At 38.0% G+C, this 16,578-nt stretch overlaps 1 protein-coding gene across 1 annotated transcript; it reads left to right on the top strand.

The window, feature by feature from the left end:
* The first annotated feature begins 663 nt into the window (after window positions 1-663).
* On the top strand, window positions 664-3,255 carry LOC124279472. Its single transcript, XM_046715292.1, has 8 exons — window positions 664-847; window positions 1,204-1,350; window positions 1,440-1,499; window positions 1,607-1,657; window positions 1,778-1,828; window positions 2,148-2,172; window positions 2,371-2,469; window positions 2,552-3,255. The coding sequence occupies exons 1-8, from the start codon at window positions 740-742 to the stop codon at window positions 3,253-3,255; spliced, it is 1,245 nt and encodes a 414-aa protein (XP_046571248.1). The 5' UTR covers window positions 664-739.
* Window positions 3,256-16,578: the final 13,323 nt, after the last annotated feature.

The following is a 16,578-nucleotide window of genomic DNA, read 5'->3' as shown; positions in this document are numbered from 1 at the left end:
TCCGATCTGTTGTGGGACATGGAGAACTTTAAGGTAGGAAACAGTTGAAGAATGTCGGATTGTGCACAGAATGAGGATTATTTCACGCGCGTAGTCGTAATATACCCATCATTGTGGATATCGGATGCTAAAAAGCGTATCTTATGTTTTGATCACCCAAATCGAGTCATTTCTGAAGTGAGTTTTAATTCAACATTGTTTCCAGTTCATCATCGTCCACGTTGGGATCAACGACCTGGCGTACATGCCTAGGACGCCTGGGCAGGTCTTGGACAACTTCGCCAAACTGGTTGACATTATAAGGAAACAGAACCCACGGTATGTCATCTAGTTTTATGCACCCGTTTAAAAACTGTCGAGCTCAATCTGACATTTGAATACATGTTATGTTTTTATGGATAACAACTTCTTTTAATCTGATATTTACATATACGAGCGGTTGCAAAGTGAGGTTAAACGTCCAAGGCAGTGTCCGACTCCAGATTACTTTTTAGATAAATTCCATTTTTCAGATTTCAGCCAGTGGGCAAAAGATCTGGTGGATGCACATAATATTTTGTATGCTATGTTACACTGAGCTGTCGTACTCCTTTCCGGTGTCACCCCAAGATACCGGAATAGATGGCGACAAGGCCGTGGAAATCAGGATTCCCTCAGCGAGAAGGCTTACACCCTCAACGAGAAAGTGAAACACTTTTATGGTGAGAATGGATTGACCTATGTCGGCCACCCTAACTTCATGTCTTCCGGGAGGGTAAGGCAGGAGTTCATTGCCTGCGATGGGCTTCACCTGAGAACAGCAGGACAGAAGCAGCTGGCTTCAGATATTATCTGTGCTCTTTCGGTGGTATGTTATTCAAATAGGGATTATTATTGTTTGCATTCATCAAATACTTACTATATTAATGTGTCATAAGGCCAAGTCTCCGGTTTGACGAGAACCTTCATTTACCGTGTACTTGCTTTCAGTACAGATGTGTATTAACATTTCTGCTCTGTTTTCGGACAAATGGTAACAGCCATTAGGCATCAATGATAATACTGTGTTGTGTTGTTTCGGCTGTCACCCGTTTGCTGTATTTCACAGGTTTGTTCTTCTACTGACATGAACAGCTATAGGTAAATTCAACGTCAAATCTTATTTCTTACGTATATTTCTTTTTAATAAGCATAGCAAGCTAAACATGAATTATTCTGTCCAAGTGTACGCAACCGTTGAATAATCCCACTAGACTACCGTTGATAACTCCCACTACACCAACGACTTCTACCACGTCGAGAGTGACTTACGCACAAGCCTGTGAAGAAAAACCTGTCGGCGTCACAGCTTCACTGGACATCACTTCTGAGGTACATATAGGAAAATCGTATACAACATACAACTTCGTATGATTAATTCGTTGTTTTTGTAACCATCTAAACATTACTATCTACTGCAGGTCGACTTTCCACCCCTTGTACATGCAGCAGTGCTTCCCCGGAATAAGATGGCTGACAAGGTGAAATATGCAATACCAACAATTCTCATAAACATCTGATTTTCCTGAACAATAATATTGTTATTTCAAAAACCGTCTTCTTTAAAACCACGTCTTCTTCTTTCCAGTCCCAACTGGCAGCTGCTTCCCTCCCCACCACCTGTAAGCAGCCGGTGAAGGTAAGATACTTACAACACATAAGGTAGAAACACGCTTCTTCTTACTCGTCACATACACGATTACTAACTCTCTTTATTGGATGTAGATTTGTTCTTTAAATCACGTCTGCTTCTTTCCAGTCCCAACTGACAGCTGCTTCCCGACCCACCACCTGTAAGCAGCCGGTGATGGTAAGATACTTTTTACAACACATACGCTAGCATGCATTCTTTACTTTAACGAATTGTGAAGTCCAGCAAATAGTAGCGTTATATTATTTAGAACAAACTTTAAGGATAACAACTTCTTTTTATTCGTGAGTGCGACGTTTCGATTCAATGCTTGACAACGGTACAAGAATCTGTATCGAAACGTCGCACTCACGAATAAAAAGAAGTTGTTATCCATAAAGCTTGTTCTATATTGTACTTCCCAACTTCTAAAATGCCACTCAAAGAAGTATTAGCGTGTATGTGTATATGACATTACTTATGTATGCATATTTTTCAGGATTACTCGATGCTTTACGGCGGCAGTGATTTGCCTATCTATCTTATAAAGGATACAAAACCCAAAGCCCATGAAGTCCTTTTTTATTTGGTGAGACACGTTCTGCAGCACCATAATAAAATTTCTTACCTATACCACACTCTACCAGACACTTATCAATGTTCAAAACATCAAAACACCAATTTGTCCTGAGATGTATGAAATATTCATTAATACTTTTTAGAACATCCAGAACACGAGCGAATAACATTCACTCCACCATGCAGACCAAAGGGTACGGAAGTGTATCTGTTCTCGACCGGTGGCGACCCCAACAAAAAGTGTAAGTATTCAGCTCATTATTCGAGTCTGCAACTGTTTCAAGTCACTACAGAGCACTGATACAAGGTCCTATTTGTTTTCAGTTGACGGCCGAGCAGATCAATACAGGTGGAAAAATCAAGGCTCAAAAACGATAAAAGCTGGCAAGCAAATACTCACGAAATATTATTTTACAGTAGATTCTGAAGAAGTCCCACCACCGTTCAGCAAACAGGAATTCCGCCATCCAGATATCCCCGATTTAGTTTTAGTTTATTACAAAGGAGACCATTCAGCATACAAGCCCAAGCCCCATGGTAACAGAGTACAAGGAAATCAGGAACACCGTAGAACTGCTGCGTCTGTCCTAGCAAATGCCAGGGAATCCAACAAAGGCCCTTCAGCAACGTATCGTGATTTAGTAAGTGATCCATCTGTTTCCGGCACATTACAAGGCATCTTGAACCCACGAAACAAGAAACAGGTCCGGAACCAAGGAGAACTACGACGAAATCAACAGAAACTTAATCAAGATACTATATACAGTGTTCAAGAACTTGCCTATCACCTTGAGCCCTTTGTCCTTGGTATCACCACCTATCCAGATCTCCGAATAGTATTGGCATTAGATAACATTATGAACGACCTCAAAGTTATGGCTGACAAGACACCTGCTACACGTATCATTCTTGGATATGACACCACATTCAATTTGGGAGATTTCTATGTAACCACTATCCTCTACCATCACGGCAATTTAAAAAAAGAACCAGTGATTCCTTTGGCCTTTCTTATTCATGAACGTTAATTTACGAAGGTCCATCAATATTTCCTGGATACACTCAGAGACAAACTGCCAATCTTTGATTCCAGCCGGATACTATTTGTAGCGGACAGAGAGAAAGCCATCACCAGAGCTTTACAGAAAGAACTCCCACAGGCGAGGATAGTATACTGCTGGAATCATATAAAACAGGATTTTCGCTGCTGGCTGCGTAAGCTAACGGTGACCAGATAGCTGTCTATACCAGTCATTTAGAGAGAAAAGGGCTAACTTTAACGAACCATTTATATTTACATGTGGCATTTTGTAACATCACACATTGATATTTACGTAGATATAATGCTAATCTATGGATTCAAACACAAACCAGAATACATGTGTGGGGTTTAAGTTGTTTTTGAGAGCCCGGGCCAAGACGTACCGAACGCTTGTGATACTGTGTCTTTGTTGAGAATATGTAGAAAAGATAGCTTCACTTTCAGGACCGTTTTTGCTTCAAATACTACGCTTTGAGACTCTGTAGGTAGATATAATACTAATCTATGGATTTAAACACATTTCAAGATACATGTGTGAGGTTAAAGGTGTTTTTGACAGCACGGGCCAAGTCGGGCTGAACAGAGACTAAACACTTTTGATTGAGACTATATTGTGAATGGAGAGAGAAAAGGGCTTCACTTTAACGGAGGAGTTATCTTTACATGTGCCATTTTGTAACATCACACATTGATATTTAGGTAGATATAATAGTAGATATAATCAGAGGTATTGCAGTTACTTAAATAACAAATATCACTTCAAGAAACATCTACCTAATGTAGACCGAGGGAATAAATTTTGAGTCATGCTCTAAAATGTGTTTTTACTAATTAAAATACCCAAAACTTAGAAAAATAAGGGGTAGTGGGACGTTATTTGAAACAATCATTAACTGCCTGTGTTACGTCATCAGCATGCACGCTATCGACAGGTGAAATTGACACCTGAGCACACGCTCGGGCGAGGGGTCATCTCAATAGATGTTTTCTGCAAAATGTTGAATATGTGTACGTATAGTATACGTATCAGTTATGTAAGGGATCATTTGTGTATGTGTGTTTGTTTTGAAATAAACATACGAATTACTGTACATTGGAAAGAATCCTATCACTTGTGTTATCTTATCGATTGATTGTAGAAATGTGCAACGTTTTAATAAATGTTTTGCAATGTCAACAGTTTATTTAAATGAAAAAATATGGATGTAATTCGGTCAGTTTAATCTAGTTGTGAACATTGGCCAAAGATTTAACGAAGTCACTGGTGTAGCCTCTTTAGAATACATGTATATATATTTTTCTTCTCATAAAGTTTGTAGACCGCCCGTCTAAGCACTCCCTTGTCAAAGTTGTCAAGGATGGTTTTACGTCCCGGTTTTGCATTTGAGACGGTCCCTGTCTTGTCTGATTTGTTCACGATATTGTAAACTTGTTGGTAAGACATGCCAACAGCTCTACACATTCTGTAATTAACTAATGAAAGGTTTACCTCTGTCTTTTTTAAGCAGAAAAAACCTATAAACCTTCGCAACAATCGACTGCAAATCGTTGGCCATAGTGGACGTTGTGATAAAGATGTGCATACATGACGGGAAACTTATTTATCAAGACTTAACATTTATATTATTATTTCTTCAATAAAGAAAACGATAATTAAGTAAAGTAACACAAACATTCAACATTTATTTGTTTAGTAAAAACGTTAATTCATATTTTTACACCACCTGTATTATTAGCATAAATGTAAAGACTATTTCAGATTTCTGTTGTTGAACACTGAAAAAATCTTAAGTTGCTGTTTTGGTACCAAATTCTCTCCTGTAAACTGCCCTTTAAATGCATCGGAATGTTAAATCGATTGCAATAAAAAAATAGGTAGACAATAGGCGAGTTGATATATTGACAACATAGTATATTTATCACCTTTATAAAGATATTAAGGCTAAAAAGCATTTTTCTAGCATTTCCGACAGTACTTTAATCTATTGATTTAAACACAAATCAGAATACATGTGTGGGGTTTTAGTTGTTTTTGAGAGACCGGGCCAAGGCGTACCGAAAGCTTGTGATACTGTTTGATGAGAATATGTAGAAAAGATAGCTTCACTTTAGCAAAGTTTTTGCTTCAAATACTACGCTTTGAGACCCTGTGAAGTGATATGTAGGTAGATATAATACAAACCTATGGATATAAACACAAATCAGGATACATGTGTGAGGTTTAGGTTGTTTTTGAGAGCCCTGGCCAAGTCGGGCTGAACAGAGACTAAACACTTTTGATTGAGACTATATTGTGAATGGAGAGAGAAAAGGGCTTCACTTTAACGGAGCAGTTATCTTTACATGTGCCATTTTGTAACATCACACATTGATATTTAGGTAGATATAATACTAATTTATGAATTTAAACACAAATCAGAATACATGTGTGGGGTTTAAGTTGTTTTTGAGAGCCCGGGCCAAGGCGTACCGAACGCTTGTGATCCTGCGTCTTTGTTGAGAATGTATAGAAAATAGGGCTTCACTTTGAGCAAGGTGTTTGCTTCAAATACTACGCTTTGAGACTCTGTGAAGTGATATGTAGGTAGATATAACACTACTCTATGGATATAAAGACATTTCAGGATACATCATGTGTGCGGTTTAAGGTGTTTTTGAGAGCCCTGGCCAAGTCGGGCTGAACAGAGACTAAACACTTTTGATTGATACTATATTGTGAATGGAGAGAGAAGAGGGCTTCACTTTAACGGAGCCGTTTTCTTCACATGTTGCATTTTATAACATTACAAAGCAATATTTAGGTAGATATAATACCAGTCGATGGATTTAAACACAATTCAAGATACGTGTGTTACGTTTAAGTTGCTTTTGACGGCTCGAGCCAAGCCGGGCGGAAAATTGTGGCGGAGATAATGTTGAGAGTGTGGGGAAGAGATTGCATCATTTAAATGTGGGCATGCTTTAAATACGATGAATAGTGAATTTATGGGGTGGTGTGTGATTGGATATAGATGTAAATATATTTTCGGGCCGACGGAAATGTGTATCGGAATTTGCTGAAGTATTTACACGTTTTAAATTCGTTTAACGAGTCCACTCGGTCAGCCAGTTCACAGGCTTCTCGTATTCCTGGGTTTTAGCCGATATACTCGTAATAAAGTTATTATGGTACGCGTTTGTGGCTTCCGATTGATCATTATTATCATGAGTGTATGTTGCATTGATTAGTTGTAGGCATGGTTTTCGTTAATGGGTTTATTGGCCAATAATAGATTCGCCCCGCGCGCCTTGACCCGGCCCGACTTTTAGGCCATCCCATTTCAAACAGTTTTGATATTACAGGCAGCAAGGTTACGCATCTATATGAATCCGGAGATGTTTTCTCTTTGTTATGGCCTTTATAGATAGGGACAATTATTCCTTTTTCCCATGGTCGTGGTATGTATCCTGTTGGGAGAATCCTGTTAAAGAGCTCCGAAAGAAAAGTATACAAGTAAGGTCCTCCACAATTCAGGAGTTTGTACGAGATTCCATCCATGACTGCAGCTTTGCTATTCTTACGCTGTCTGCATATACTCTTTGTCTCATTGCTTGATGTCATATTCAGTAGTGTGAATCTAGTCTTTGAGATGATTAACCTTCTCCATCACCACTTTCTTAAAGGCGTTGACAAAGCTTTCGTCCAGATTTGAGCACATCACAGATTTCATGCAGTCAACTTCTTTAGGGTATTGAGAAACTTGACAAAAGCCCCAACTTGAATTTTATTGTTGTTTGCACGTAACAGAGACCAAAATGCCCTTTGCTCCACATCGTAGAGTCTGTTTAAGGTATCAAAGTGTTCGCTTTCAAACTCATTTGAGGCCTCCCATTGCACTTGTGAATGTATCTTTGTTTGGAATTGCAAAATGAGAAACTTTTCATTTCTTCTTGGTCGACCAGCAGCAATTTATTCCCTCCTTGCTTACATCATAGAAAAAGCAAATAGTAGATCGAAACTTACGGACAGCCGACATACATGTCTAGCTGATAGAGGCCACAATGAAGACGGGTTTTTGGGTAAATTTCCTCCAGAGATCTCGCTTTACATATGACCGACTTCTGACTATCTTGATGCACATACCAATATCTACGAGCTTTATGACATGAAATTGATTATGTCATCTCAACATTAATTGTTCACCACACATAACTGAAGATGCAAAGTCCTACAAAGTAACATGCACAATACCATTTTTGGTAAGTTTTATACTGTTCCATGAAATAACCAACAAAATGTTAACATTAATCACTATCAAAACCTTAGGTTGTACTTAAGTAGATAATCCGAGATCAGCATGTTGAAAATTATGAATTCATTCTAAGTGTATTATTTTTAATTCAGGGGTGTATTATATATGTTAACAATGTTAGTAGTTTTGTTTTTAAAAAAATTAGTATTGCTAACAATAACTTTATGTGTAAACTATTTGAACAAAATTAAATGCAATTGTCTTAGTGATAAAAAGATCTAAAAGTTACTTCTATTTTCTGGTAAAACCTGATAAAGTAGATATTTTCATGACTAAAAGTGTGTGGGTGAGTGAGTTATTATTTATCGTCACATCGGCAATATTGCAGCCATATCGTGACGAGAACATAATTGAGTGAGTTAGTGAGTTATTATTTAACGTCACATCGGCAATATTGCAGCCATATCGTGACGAGAACATAATTGACATTGAAAGGGAATATTTATATGATAAAAGACATGTCGACGAAGGACAGTAAAACAACTAGAATATCACAATTAGAATTATAATACGCGTGGAAAGTTAAAACTAATAGCACTATTTGGACAATACAACATAAAAACAGGCTATAGATCGCCAACAACTGAAGGTAGATCATACTAGAAACCATGGGGATTTACATTACTTTTGCTACCTGAATGGACCCTGGTTGGATTTTCACCATCCCTTCAACTGCTGGCGATTGTAAGAAATGTTAGCCAAAATTAAAATAAAAGCATACTACGTTTAAACATCCTGCTAAGTTTAAATTGACTTTGATCATTTCGGGACTTACGTACCCTCTCAGGAGGACAATAATTTTACGATACTTCAACCCCCTTGAGGGCACAGCCACTAACAATCTGACTTATTAATTTAAACTTCCAATCATAAAATATTTATCTATTTACAAATCAGTTAAGAAAGCTAATTCTTTTAAAAATACAATAATTAAATGAGAACTAATATCATTAAAAAGATCCTTCATAGTTTGTGATTTGAAATACATATCCCTTGTAATGGAATATTCAACACAGTCAAGCAGGACATGCTTGACCGTGATTCTTTCATCACAAGGGATACAAAACGGAGGGTCCTCATCTTTCAATAGGAACTCATGAGCATATCATGTGTGGCCAGTACGACATCGTCGTATGATGACCTCTTCAAATCTGGACTGACAACCCAAGTAGGTGTAACTGATAGTTGGCTTTATTGCATGTAATTTATTGATACCTACTTGGGTGTCCCAACTTCTTTCGCATCAGATCACGGATGTAAGTTCTAATGCTAGCTTGGTAATCAGAGTATGGAATAAGAAGTGGTGTCACAGATATATTGAGTGCTGCCTTGGCAGCAAAATCGGCCATTGTGTTCCCGGAAATGCCAACGTGGCTCGGTAACCAACAGAAGACGATGTCGTATTTGCCAGTAGCAAGATCATTATATAATTCAATAATTTCGATTAAAAGTGGATGTTTGCAAGAAAATTTTTGATAGCCTGAAGGCAAGAAAGAGAATCGGAAAAGATTATGTATTGTTTATATTTAGGGTGTTTATTAGTATATTTTAATGCTGTTAATATTGCGTTAGCTTCTGCTGTGAAAATAGAGCTGTTACCAGGTAATCTAGATATTGTTTTGGAGCCAATGACAGTGGCACAAGCTACTGCGCCACCATCCCTGGACACCCATCTGTATATATGAATTTGTATGTATTATATTTATTTCTTAATTGACTAAATTCTTGTTTATACTGTAATTCATTAGTTTCTGACTTGTTAAATGTGGTTAATGTTAGGTCAACTTCAGGCCTCACCAGTTGCCAAGGAGGAGAAGGAAAGGAAACGGGAAGGAGAGATATTTTCTAGCTCAATGCCAGCAGCAGAAAGGCAAGGTTTGACTCTTGGTCCAAGAGGCGGAACGACAGAAGACTTTTTATTATATAGATCCCCATAAAGAGGATTTAAAACACTGTTAAATGCAGGATTTGACTCATTAGAATACAGTTTTGTTACCTACTGCAAGGATAATTTTATACGGCGTTGTGTAAGAGATGGCTCATCGGCCTCGACGTAGAGACTGTCAACAGGAGAGGTTCTAAAGGACCCAAGATAAAGTCTTAGACCTTGGTTGTGGACAGAATCTAATAGATTTAGGTTGCTTTTGCAGGCTCCACCATAAACGACAACGATGGAACGATAAGTTTGGAACGTACCACTGATCGATAGAGATGTAGGAGTGTAGCTTGATTTGAATTGGAAACGACTTTCAACAAGTCAAGTGCCTTCAGGCATTAAGTTTTAAGGGATCTGTGGTAGAAACGTGAAGTGTGAGTCAAAAATAATACCCAAGAACTTGGCCTTCTTCACAATTTTGATGGGTGTGACATTTAGAGATAGTTCAGGGTATTTATGTGGTTTGTATTTACGGCAGAAATGTATACAATTTGTTTTGGATTTAGAAAATGTAAAGCCGTTTTAAAACACCATGGCACCGGTGAAGAGCCACCTCCTCGTGGTGGGTGCTGGGTAACGCCAAGAGCTCTTCAACCCCCCGTTGTGGACCCGGGGGTATAATTTGGTCCACCAGCCTGTTGGCCGTGGGATGCACCCCTGTGTCGCTGGAGGGCGGGAGTCTGGTAGTTGAGGGCACTCTGGTCCAGGAACAGTGTTCCTTTGCCCAACACACCACTTCGCCCTTACTTCACCTAGACGGGTGGATGAATGGGCCCGGTTCAACCAATCGGCTGGTCATGCCGAGCCCTGAGCACTCAATTTCATTGCTTTATCATGTTTTGGCTTGGTTATATTTGAACACAATATTTGTTTTGTATATATATATTTGATATGATACATGGATTTTCAAATTTGCGAAAATTTGCCTAGATGCCTGTGCCAGCGTGTGGCTCATGGGCCAATCTGGTAGACTAATTAATTTTAATTTTTCTGCTGGAGTATATCATCCGGGTATCCCTGGTGCTGCAAGTCGGATATCCACTTGTTATTAGCACCGTCTTTACGACACTCCGTGGTGGGTGGGGAGCTCGGATGATGAACAAATATAAACTAAACATGGAGTACCAAACACCCTCAAAAAAGACAGGACGTCCACTCGACAATGATGAAGAACAGCGACCTTGTAATTCTGTTGATTATTGGCCACGATTTTTTATCATGGAAACTCCGGATAAGACTGCCCTAAAACTTAATCCTTTTGCGATTTCTAAAGGTGTCAACGGAATAGCAGGAGAGGTACGAAACATCAAACGCTTGCGTTCAGGATCCCTTTTGATTGAATGTAGCAGAAAACAGCATGCGACCAACCTGCTATCTACGGATATGTTTGTTATAATAAGGTATAATCAAAGAGAAAGATCGACTGTAATTGGCTGATATGTCTGAATTAGACATTGTTTCTGAAATGAAAGACCAGGGAGTAATATATGTGGAACGATTTACGACCCACAGACACAACGAAACCATTCAAACCAACACATACCTCTTTACATTCTCTTCCTCAAATCCCCCAAAGTCAGTCAAGGCAGGTTACTGCAATATGTCAGTTGACATCTATAGCCCAAATCCTTTGAGATGTTTTAGATGTACAAAATATGGCCACGGTGTTAACACCTGTACAAAACCGATAACGTGTGCTCACTGCAGTGAAACTATCCATGTTAATAGTACCCAAAAGAAGTGCACAAACTGTACAGGAAGTCATTCTTCCTTCTCAAAAGACTGCCCAATTTGGAAAAAACAAATGGAAATTTCTAAAATCAAATTTTCCCAAAATATTAGCTTTGCTGATGCAAAAATAATCGTTCAATCAAAACAACAGCTCCAGGTGGTTCGTATGCATCAGTTGCAAGGTCATCTTCAATACATTGTCAAACAGACTTGACGTGGGTTAAAACGAAGAAGCCTCAGTCACTCACACCTGAACAGTCTACTCAGACTTTGACCTCTGGAAATACCGTGGACACCCTGTCTGAAGTTCCATCACAGTCATCTAGTCAGGATTCATCTTTATCCGGGGAACCTTCATCATCTCAGTCAGCCCATCAAACTCGAACTAGAACAAATTCCAAGAACACTGTTCAAAGTACTCATAAACCAAGAACAGACTCATTGAAAAAAAAGTGGCTGACCCCCATAGGGTTCAGAAAATCCAATCAACATATTCAATAAATACGGATCACTTGAGGACATGGAAGTGTCCGAAAACTCCTATCCCAGGGCACATAGCTCGTCGCCCTCGAAGAAAGCGAGGGGGAGATCCCCTATCAATCCACCTACAAGATAGGTCATTTTACTGATATCGTGCAGTGGAATTGTAGAGGTCTTAGGACTAATTTTAATGAACTACAGCTATTAATCCAGTGGAAACCTAGTGGAAAGTTGACTGAAACTTAAGTTTCCACCTAGAATCCAGTGAGTTTCCGTTCTTTTACATTGAGTTTCCACAATAACGGAAACTTACAACTACCCACTTTCTAAGGGTTTCCGCAAGGTTTCCGTTACCCACACTCCAACAGGTTTCCGCAAGGTATCCGTTACCCACACTTCAAGAAGTTTCCGTTGAGTTTCAGTTAAGTTTAAATCCATCTGGTTTCCACAAGGTTTCTGTTATTAAGACTCCAACAGGTTTCCGCAGAGTTTCAGTTACCAACAATCCGACATAGTTTCCGCATAGTTTCAGTTACCAACAATCCGACATAGTTTCCGCATAGTTTCAGTAACCGGTTTCAATTTCAGGTTCACAGGTTTTCATATGCGTTTCAAAGAGCTAAATGTAAACATTCTTCTTTATTCATATCATAAACTCTTGTTAAAAACAATATAAGCAATTTGTTATTATCATGACATTTACTTAAAGAAAAGCAGAATATATAATAAGATTCATTGTTTTATTTTCTCAACATGAATATGAATTAGCATTTAAGGCAAATAAAGATCATACATATAACTAGTAATATAGCACTAAAGAAAAGGGCAAAACATTTTGGCATAACTCAATCCAGTTTAAGAAATCATATATCATTTATAACAAAGTAGTAATTTTTCATCAGTTAAACTTTCATTCACTTATTATCTTGAAATAGCATGTTAGATATGAAATATATTTCTAAAATCATGCTAATGGTGAAAAATAACAATAACATACAACTTAACACAGTAATAAAACATAGCTGCATCGGACATTTATTTAAACGTCTTGGCATTCAGTCACACACTCCATGTCACAACTATTGCCAAACATTCACTATGATATACATCATACAATAACACAACATACAGCTTACAATACAAAAATAAAAATAAAATAAAGATTGCATTATGAAATTGAAAATAAATTCAATTAAATTGCAAGAGTTGGTCAGTTAGCCCAATAAGGGGCATCCCTGGGCGGAGATCCCTCTGTTACTTTGGTTGGATGCCTCATCCGCGTCCTCATGTTGGCCTTGACGAGAGCAGTGGAGGTGTAGATTCTTTCCAAGTCCAGTGTCGACGTGTATGCCCTAAGATTGCTGGACTCCCAGACAAAGGGGACGGAATGCAACTAGTTGACGTCATCTTCGTCACTCACGACTGGTGATGTCATGTCTGTGGTGAGTGTTGTCGCAACTTTTTTCTTTCGTCTATCTGGCCAATAGATAGATGCAAGTCTGTATAGGCGTTGTGCAAGTTTCTGAAAATGGCAGGTAATAACGAATTACTAGGTTATTTTGATAAATTACACAAACATCAATCAACAAGAAACTGACGATGCCAAGGATGATTTAAAATGAGTAATCCAAAAGATAGTTTGAATAAAAGAGAACTAAATTGAACAATCACATTTTGCACTAGTTTTCTCGAAACTCAAATTATGCAATTCATCACACTTCATTGACCGAATGGAATATCTTATTTTCTAAAGAGGACACTCAATCTATACAAAATTTGCTCTGGAGTTACATGCTTCCCAGACCAGAGGTAGTAATACGCTATATATATTTATATATCTCTGAAGCTTTATTGCATTTTCTATTCAGCAATAATGGTACTAGTAATAGATTTTCATCAAATTGCTATATTCAATCTCTTACAGATCGTATTGTTGAGCCCATTTCTGGTCTCCCCCGCCGTGATGTTGCTGGAATGTTGCTTAAAGCGGCGTAAAATTAAACTCAGTCAGTCAGTCGTATTGTCGAAGGCACAAGTATATTCACCCAGTAGTGACTGTAGGTTTACACCTTTAAGTCTTTGAGGTGTATTTAGAAGTGAATAATACAAGACATGAATGTTTACTGATGTCAACGTCTTTATTATGTGAAAACAATGTTTCGGAGTGAATGCTTACACCTGACGAAGGGGTAAGCATTCACTCTGAAACATGTTTTCACATAATAAAGAAGTTGATCATGACATCCATAAACCTTGTCTCTACACTATTGATTGGAAATTATTTACTATTTATAATAAAAGTCACTACAGATAGGTCAACATTACCTTCACATGTTCCTGCTGACCATCCTTGGTCATTCATTATACAGTCTCCACGTTATTTTTTTTTGCATTTCCCCATTCATTCATTCGAGTTTTAAAAAAAACCCAAACTATTGCAGCGACATTTATACCAACAAGCAAACTACAGATTTATCACTTTAGGTTATGCAATCAGTAAGTGAACGGCCTGCCATATACATCCTGATGAATGAAGTTTAGTTATCTGATGTGACATAACCTTGGAGTAATTACGGTATTGTAAAATCAAGGGGTCAGTTTGACTGCAATTTCACACAGGTGTGAAGTTAAGATTTATTTGGTCCAATTTGAAATCATGATTAAGTTACCGGTTATTCAAATCCATTTGCAAATGTAACTTTAGTATGGTTCATTTTGTGAAAATGTATCAAGGGAAGCATAATAATAAAATATCAATGTGAAATTATGTCTATGTTTCGTAGTACCATAAACACGTACCTTCAGTAAGAGAGGGTAAAATACTCAATGCAAAGGCGCATCGTACCTTTAAACAAAACAAGCGACAATCTTGGAGAAATTATGTCTAAACGATTAATTCACGCACGCAAATGTCTAAGGTATGGAACATGGTTCAAAGAATTAAAGGCAAAGGTTCAAAATCTGTTGTTCACCATCTTAATTTAATTACTGACAAGTCTAAAATTGCAAATAAAATTGGCGAAACTCTTGCCAAAAATTCATCATCGGCAAATTATGTCCGTGAGTTTCAGAGATATCAGACACAACAGGAAATGACAAAACTTAATTTCGAATCAAATAATGGTGAAGATTATAACGAAATGTTTTCATTACATAAGCTACATACTGCTCTTGAGCAAGCTCATGACACTGCAGCGGGTGATGATAATATACATTACCAGCTACTGAAACACTTGCCTGAACCATGTCTGATGACCCTCTTAGATATATTTGACCAAATATGGACGTCTGGAGAATTTCCTCCTTCATGGCGTAATGCCATTGTAGTCCCAATACCAAAACTTGGCAGGGATCATACAGATCCGTCGAATTACAGACCGATATCTCTAACTAGCTGTGTCTGTAAAACCATGGAACGTATGGTGAATAATAGATTAACTTGGTGTCTTGAAACCAATAACCTTATAACAAATATTCAATGTGGTTTCAGGAAAAATCGTAGTACCATTGATCAATTGGTACGTTTAGAATCCTTTGTTAAAAATGCTATAGTACATAAACAACATGCTGTATCAATTTTCTTTGATCTTGAGAAAGCTTATGATACGACCTGGAAGCATGGCATTTTGAAGGATTTACATGATTTTGGTTTGAGAGGCCGTTTGCCTCTTTTTATATCACAGTTTTTAGAAGACAGGCCATTTCAAGTCCGAGTGGGTTCAACCCTGTCTGATCATTATAATCAGGATCAGGGTGTCCCACAAGGCAGTATTGTGTCTGTCACACTTTTTAGCATCAAGATCAATAGTTTATCAACGGTTTTAAATGATTCAATTGATTGATCATTATTTGTGGATGATTTCAATATTTGTTGTCGTGGTACAAATATGCATACTATTGAACGGCAACTGCAGTTATGTTTAAACAAAATAAATAAATGGTGTCTTGAAAACGGCTTTAAATTTTCTAAATCAAAAACTAATTGTATACATTTTTGTAGAAAATATAAGCCTCATAAGGACCCAGAACTATCTTTAAATGGAACTCCCATCAAAGTTGTAAAGGAGGCCAAATTCTTGGGCCTTATGTTCGATTCCCATTTAACATTCCTGTCACATATTAAATCCCTTAAAGCTAAATGCATGAAGGCACTCTATTTGTTAAAGGGTGTCTCCAATTCAAAGTGGGGAAGGGATCAAACTACCCTCCTTCACTTATACAGATCATTGGTGCGATCTAAACTTGATTATGGCTCGATCGTATATGGCGGAGCTGCAAAAGCAACCTTAAACTACTTGATTCTGTTCACCACCAAGGTCTCAGACTTTGTCTTGGGTCATTTAGAACTTCTCCAGTTGATAGTCTCTATATCGAGGCAGATGAGCCTTCTCTTTCCCAACGCCGTATTAAATTATCTTTACAATATATTACCAAACTATATTCTAATGAGACTAACCCTGCATTTAACCGCGTCTTCAATCCTCTTTATGAAGATTTGTATAACAAAACGTCTTCTCTTGTTCCGCCTCTTGGGCACAGAATTAAACCATTCATTTCAGCTGCCGGCATTGAGCTGGAGAATATATCTTCTTCTCGTCTTCCTTCTTCTCCTCCTTGACAACTGGTGAGGCCTGAAGTTGACCTAACTCTGCCAATGTTTACGAAATCAGAAACTAATGAATTACAGTATAAACAAGAATATAATCAATTAAAATATATAATACATACAAATCCTTATTTACAGATGGGTTCAAGGATGGTGGCGCGGTGGCATGTGCCACTGTCATTGGATCCAGAACAATATCTTCTCGACTACCAAATAACAGCTCTATTTTCACAGGAGAAGCTAACGCCATATTAACAGCTCTTC

The sequence above is a fragment of the Haliotis rubra genome, unplaced genomic scaffold (assembly GCF_003918875.1).
Source record: "Haliotis rubra isolate DU_JTF1 unplaced genomic scaffold, ASM391887v1 Scf250, whole genome shotgun sequence".
NCBI classification, from domain to species: domain Eukaryota; kingdom Metazoa; phylum Mollusca; class Gastropoda; order Lepetellida; family Haliotidae; genus Haliotis; species Haliotis rubra.
The sequence above is the reverse complement of the archived record's forward strand: the minus strand, read 5'-3'. Positions and strand labels throughout refer to the sequence as shown.

Excerpts from the sequence above, each read along its gene's own strand:
- LOC124279472 (XM_046715292.1), top strand. The coding sequence starts at position 740 with ATGTCTTCCGGGAGGGTAAGGCAGGAGTTCATTGCCTGCGATGGGCTT. Across the intron at positions 848-1,203 it reads TTATCTGTGCTCTTTCGGTG|TGTACGCAACCGTTGAATAA; the intron begins GTATGTTATTCA and ends ATTCTGTCCAAG. Across the intron at positions 2,173-2,370 it reads CTCGATGCTTTACGGCGGCA|AACATCCAGAACACGAGCGA; the intron begins GTGATTTGCCTA and ends AATACTTTTTAG.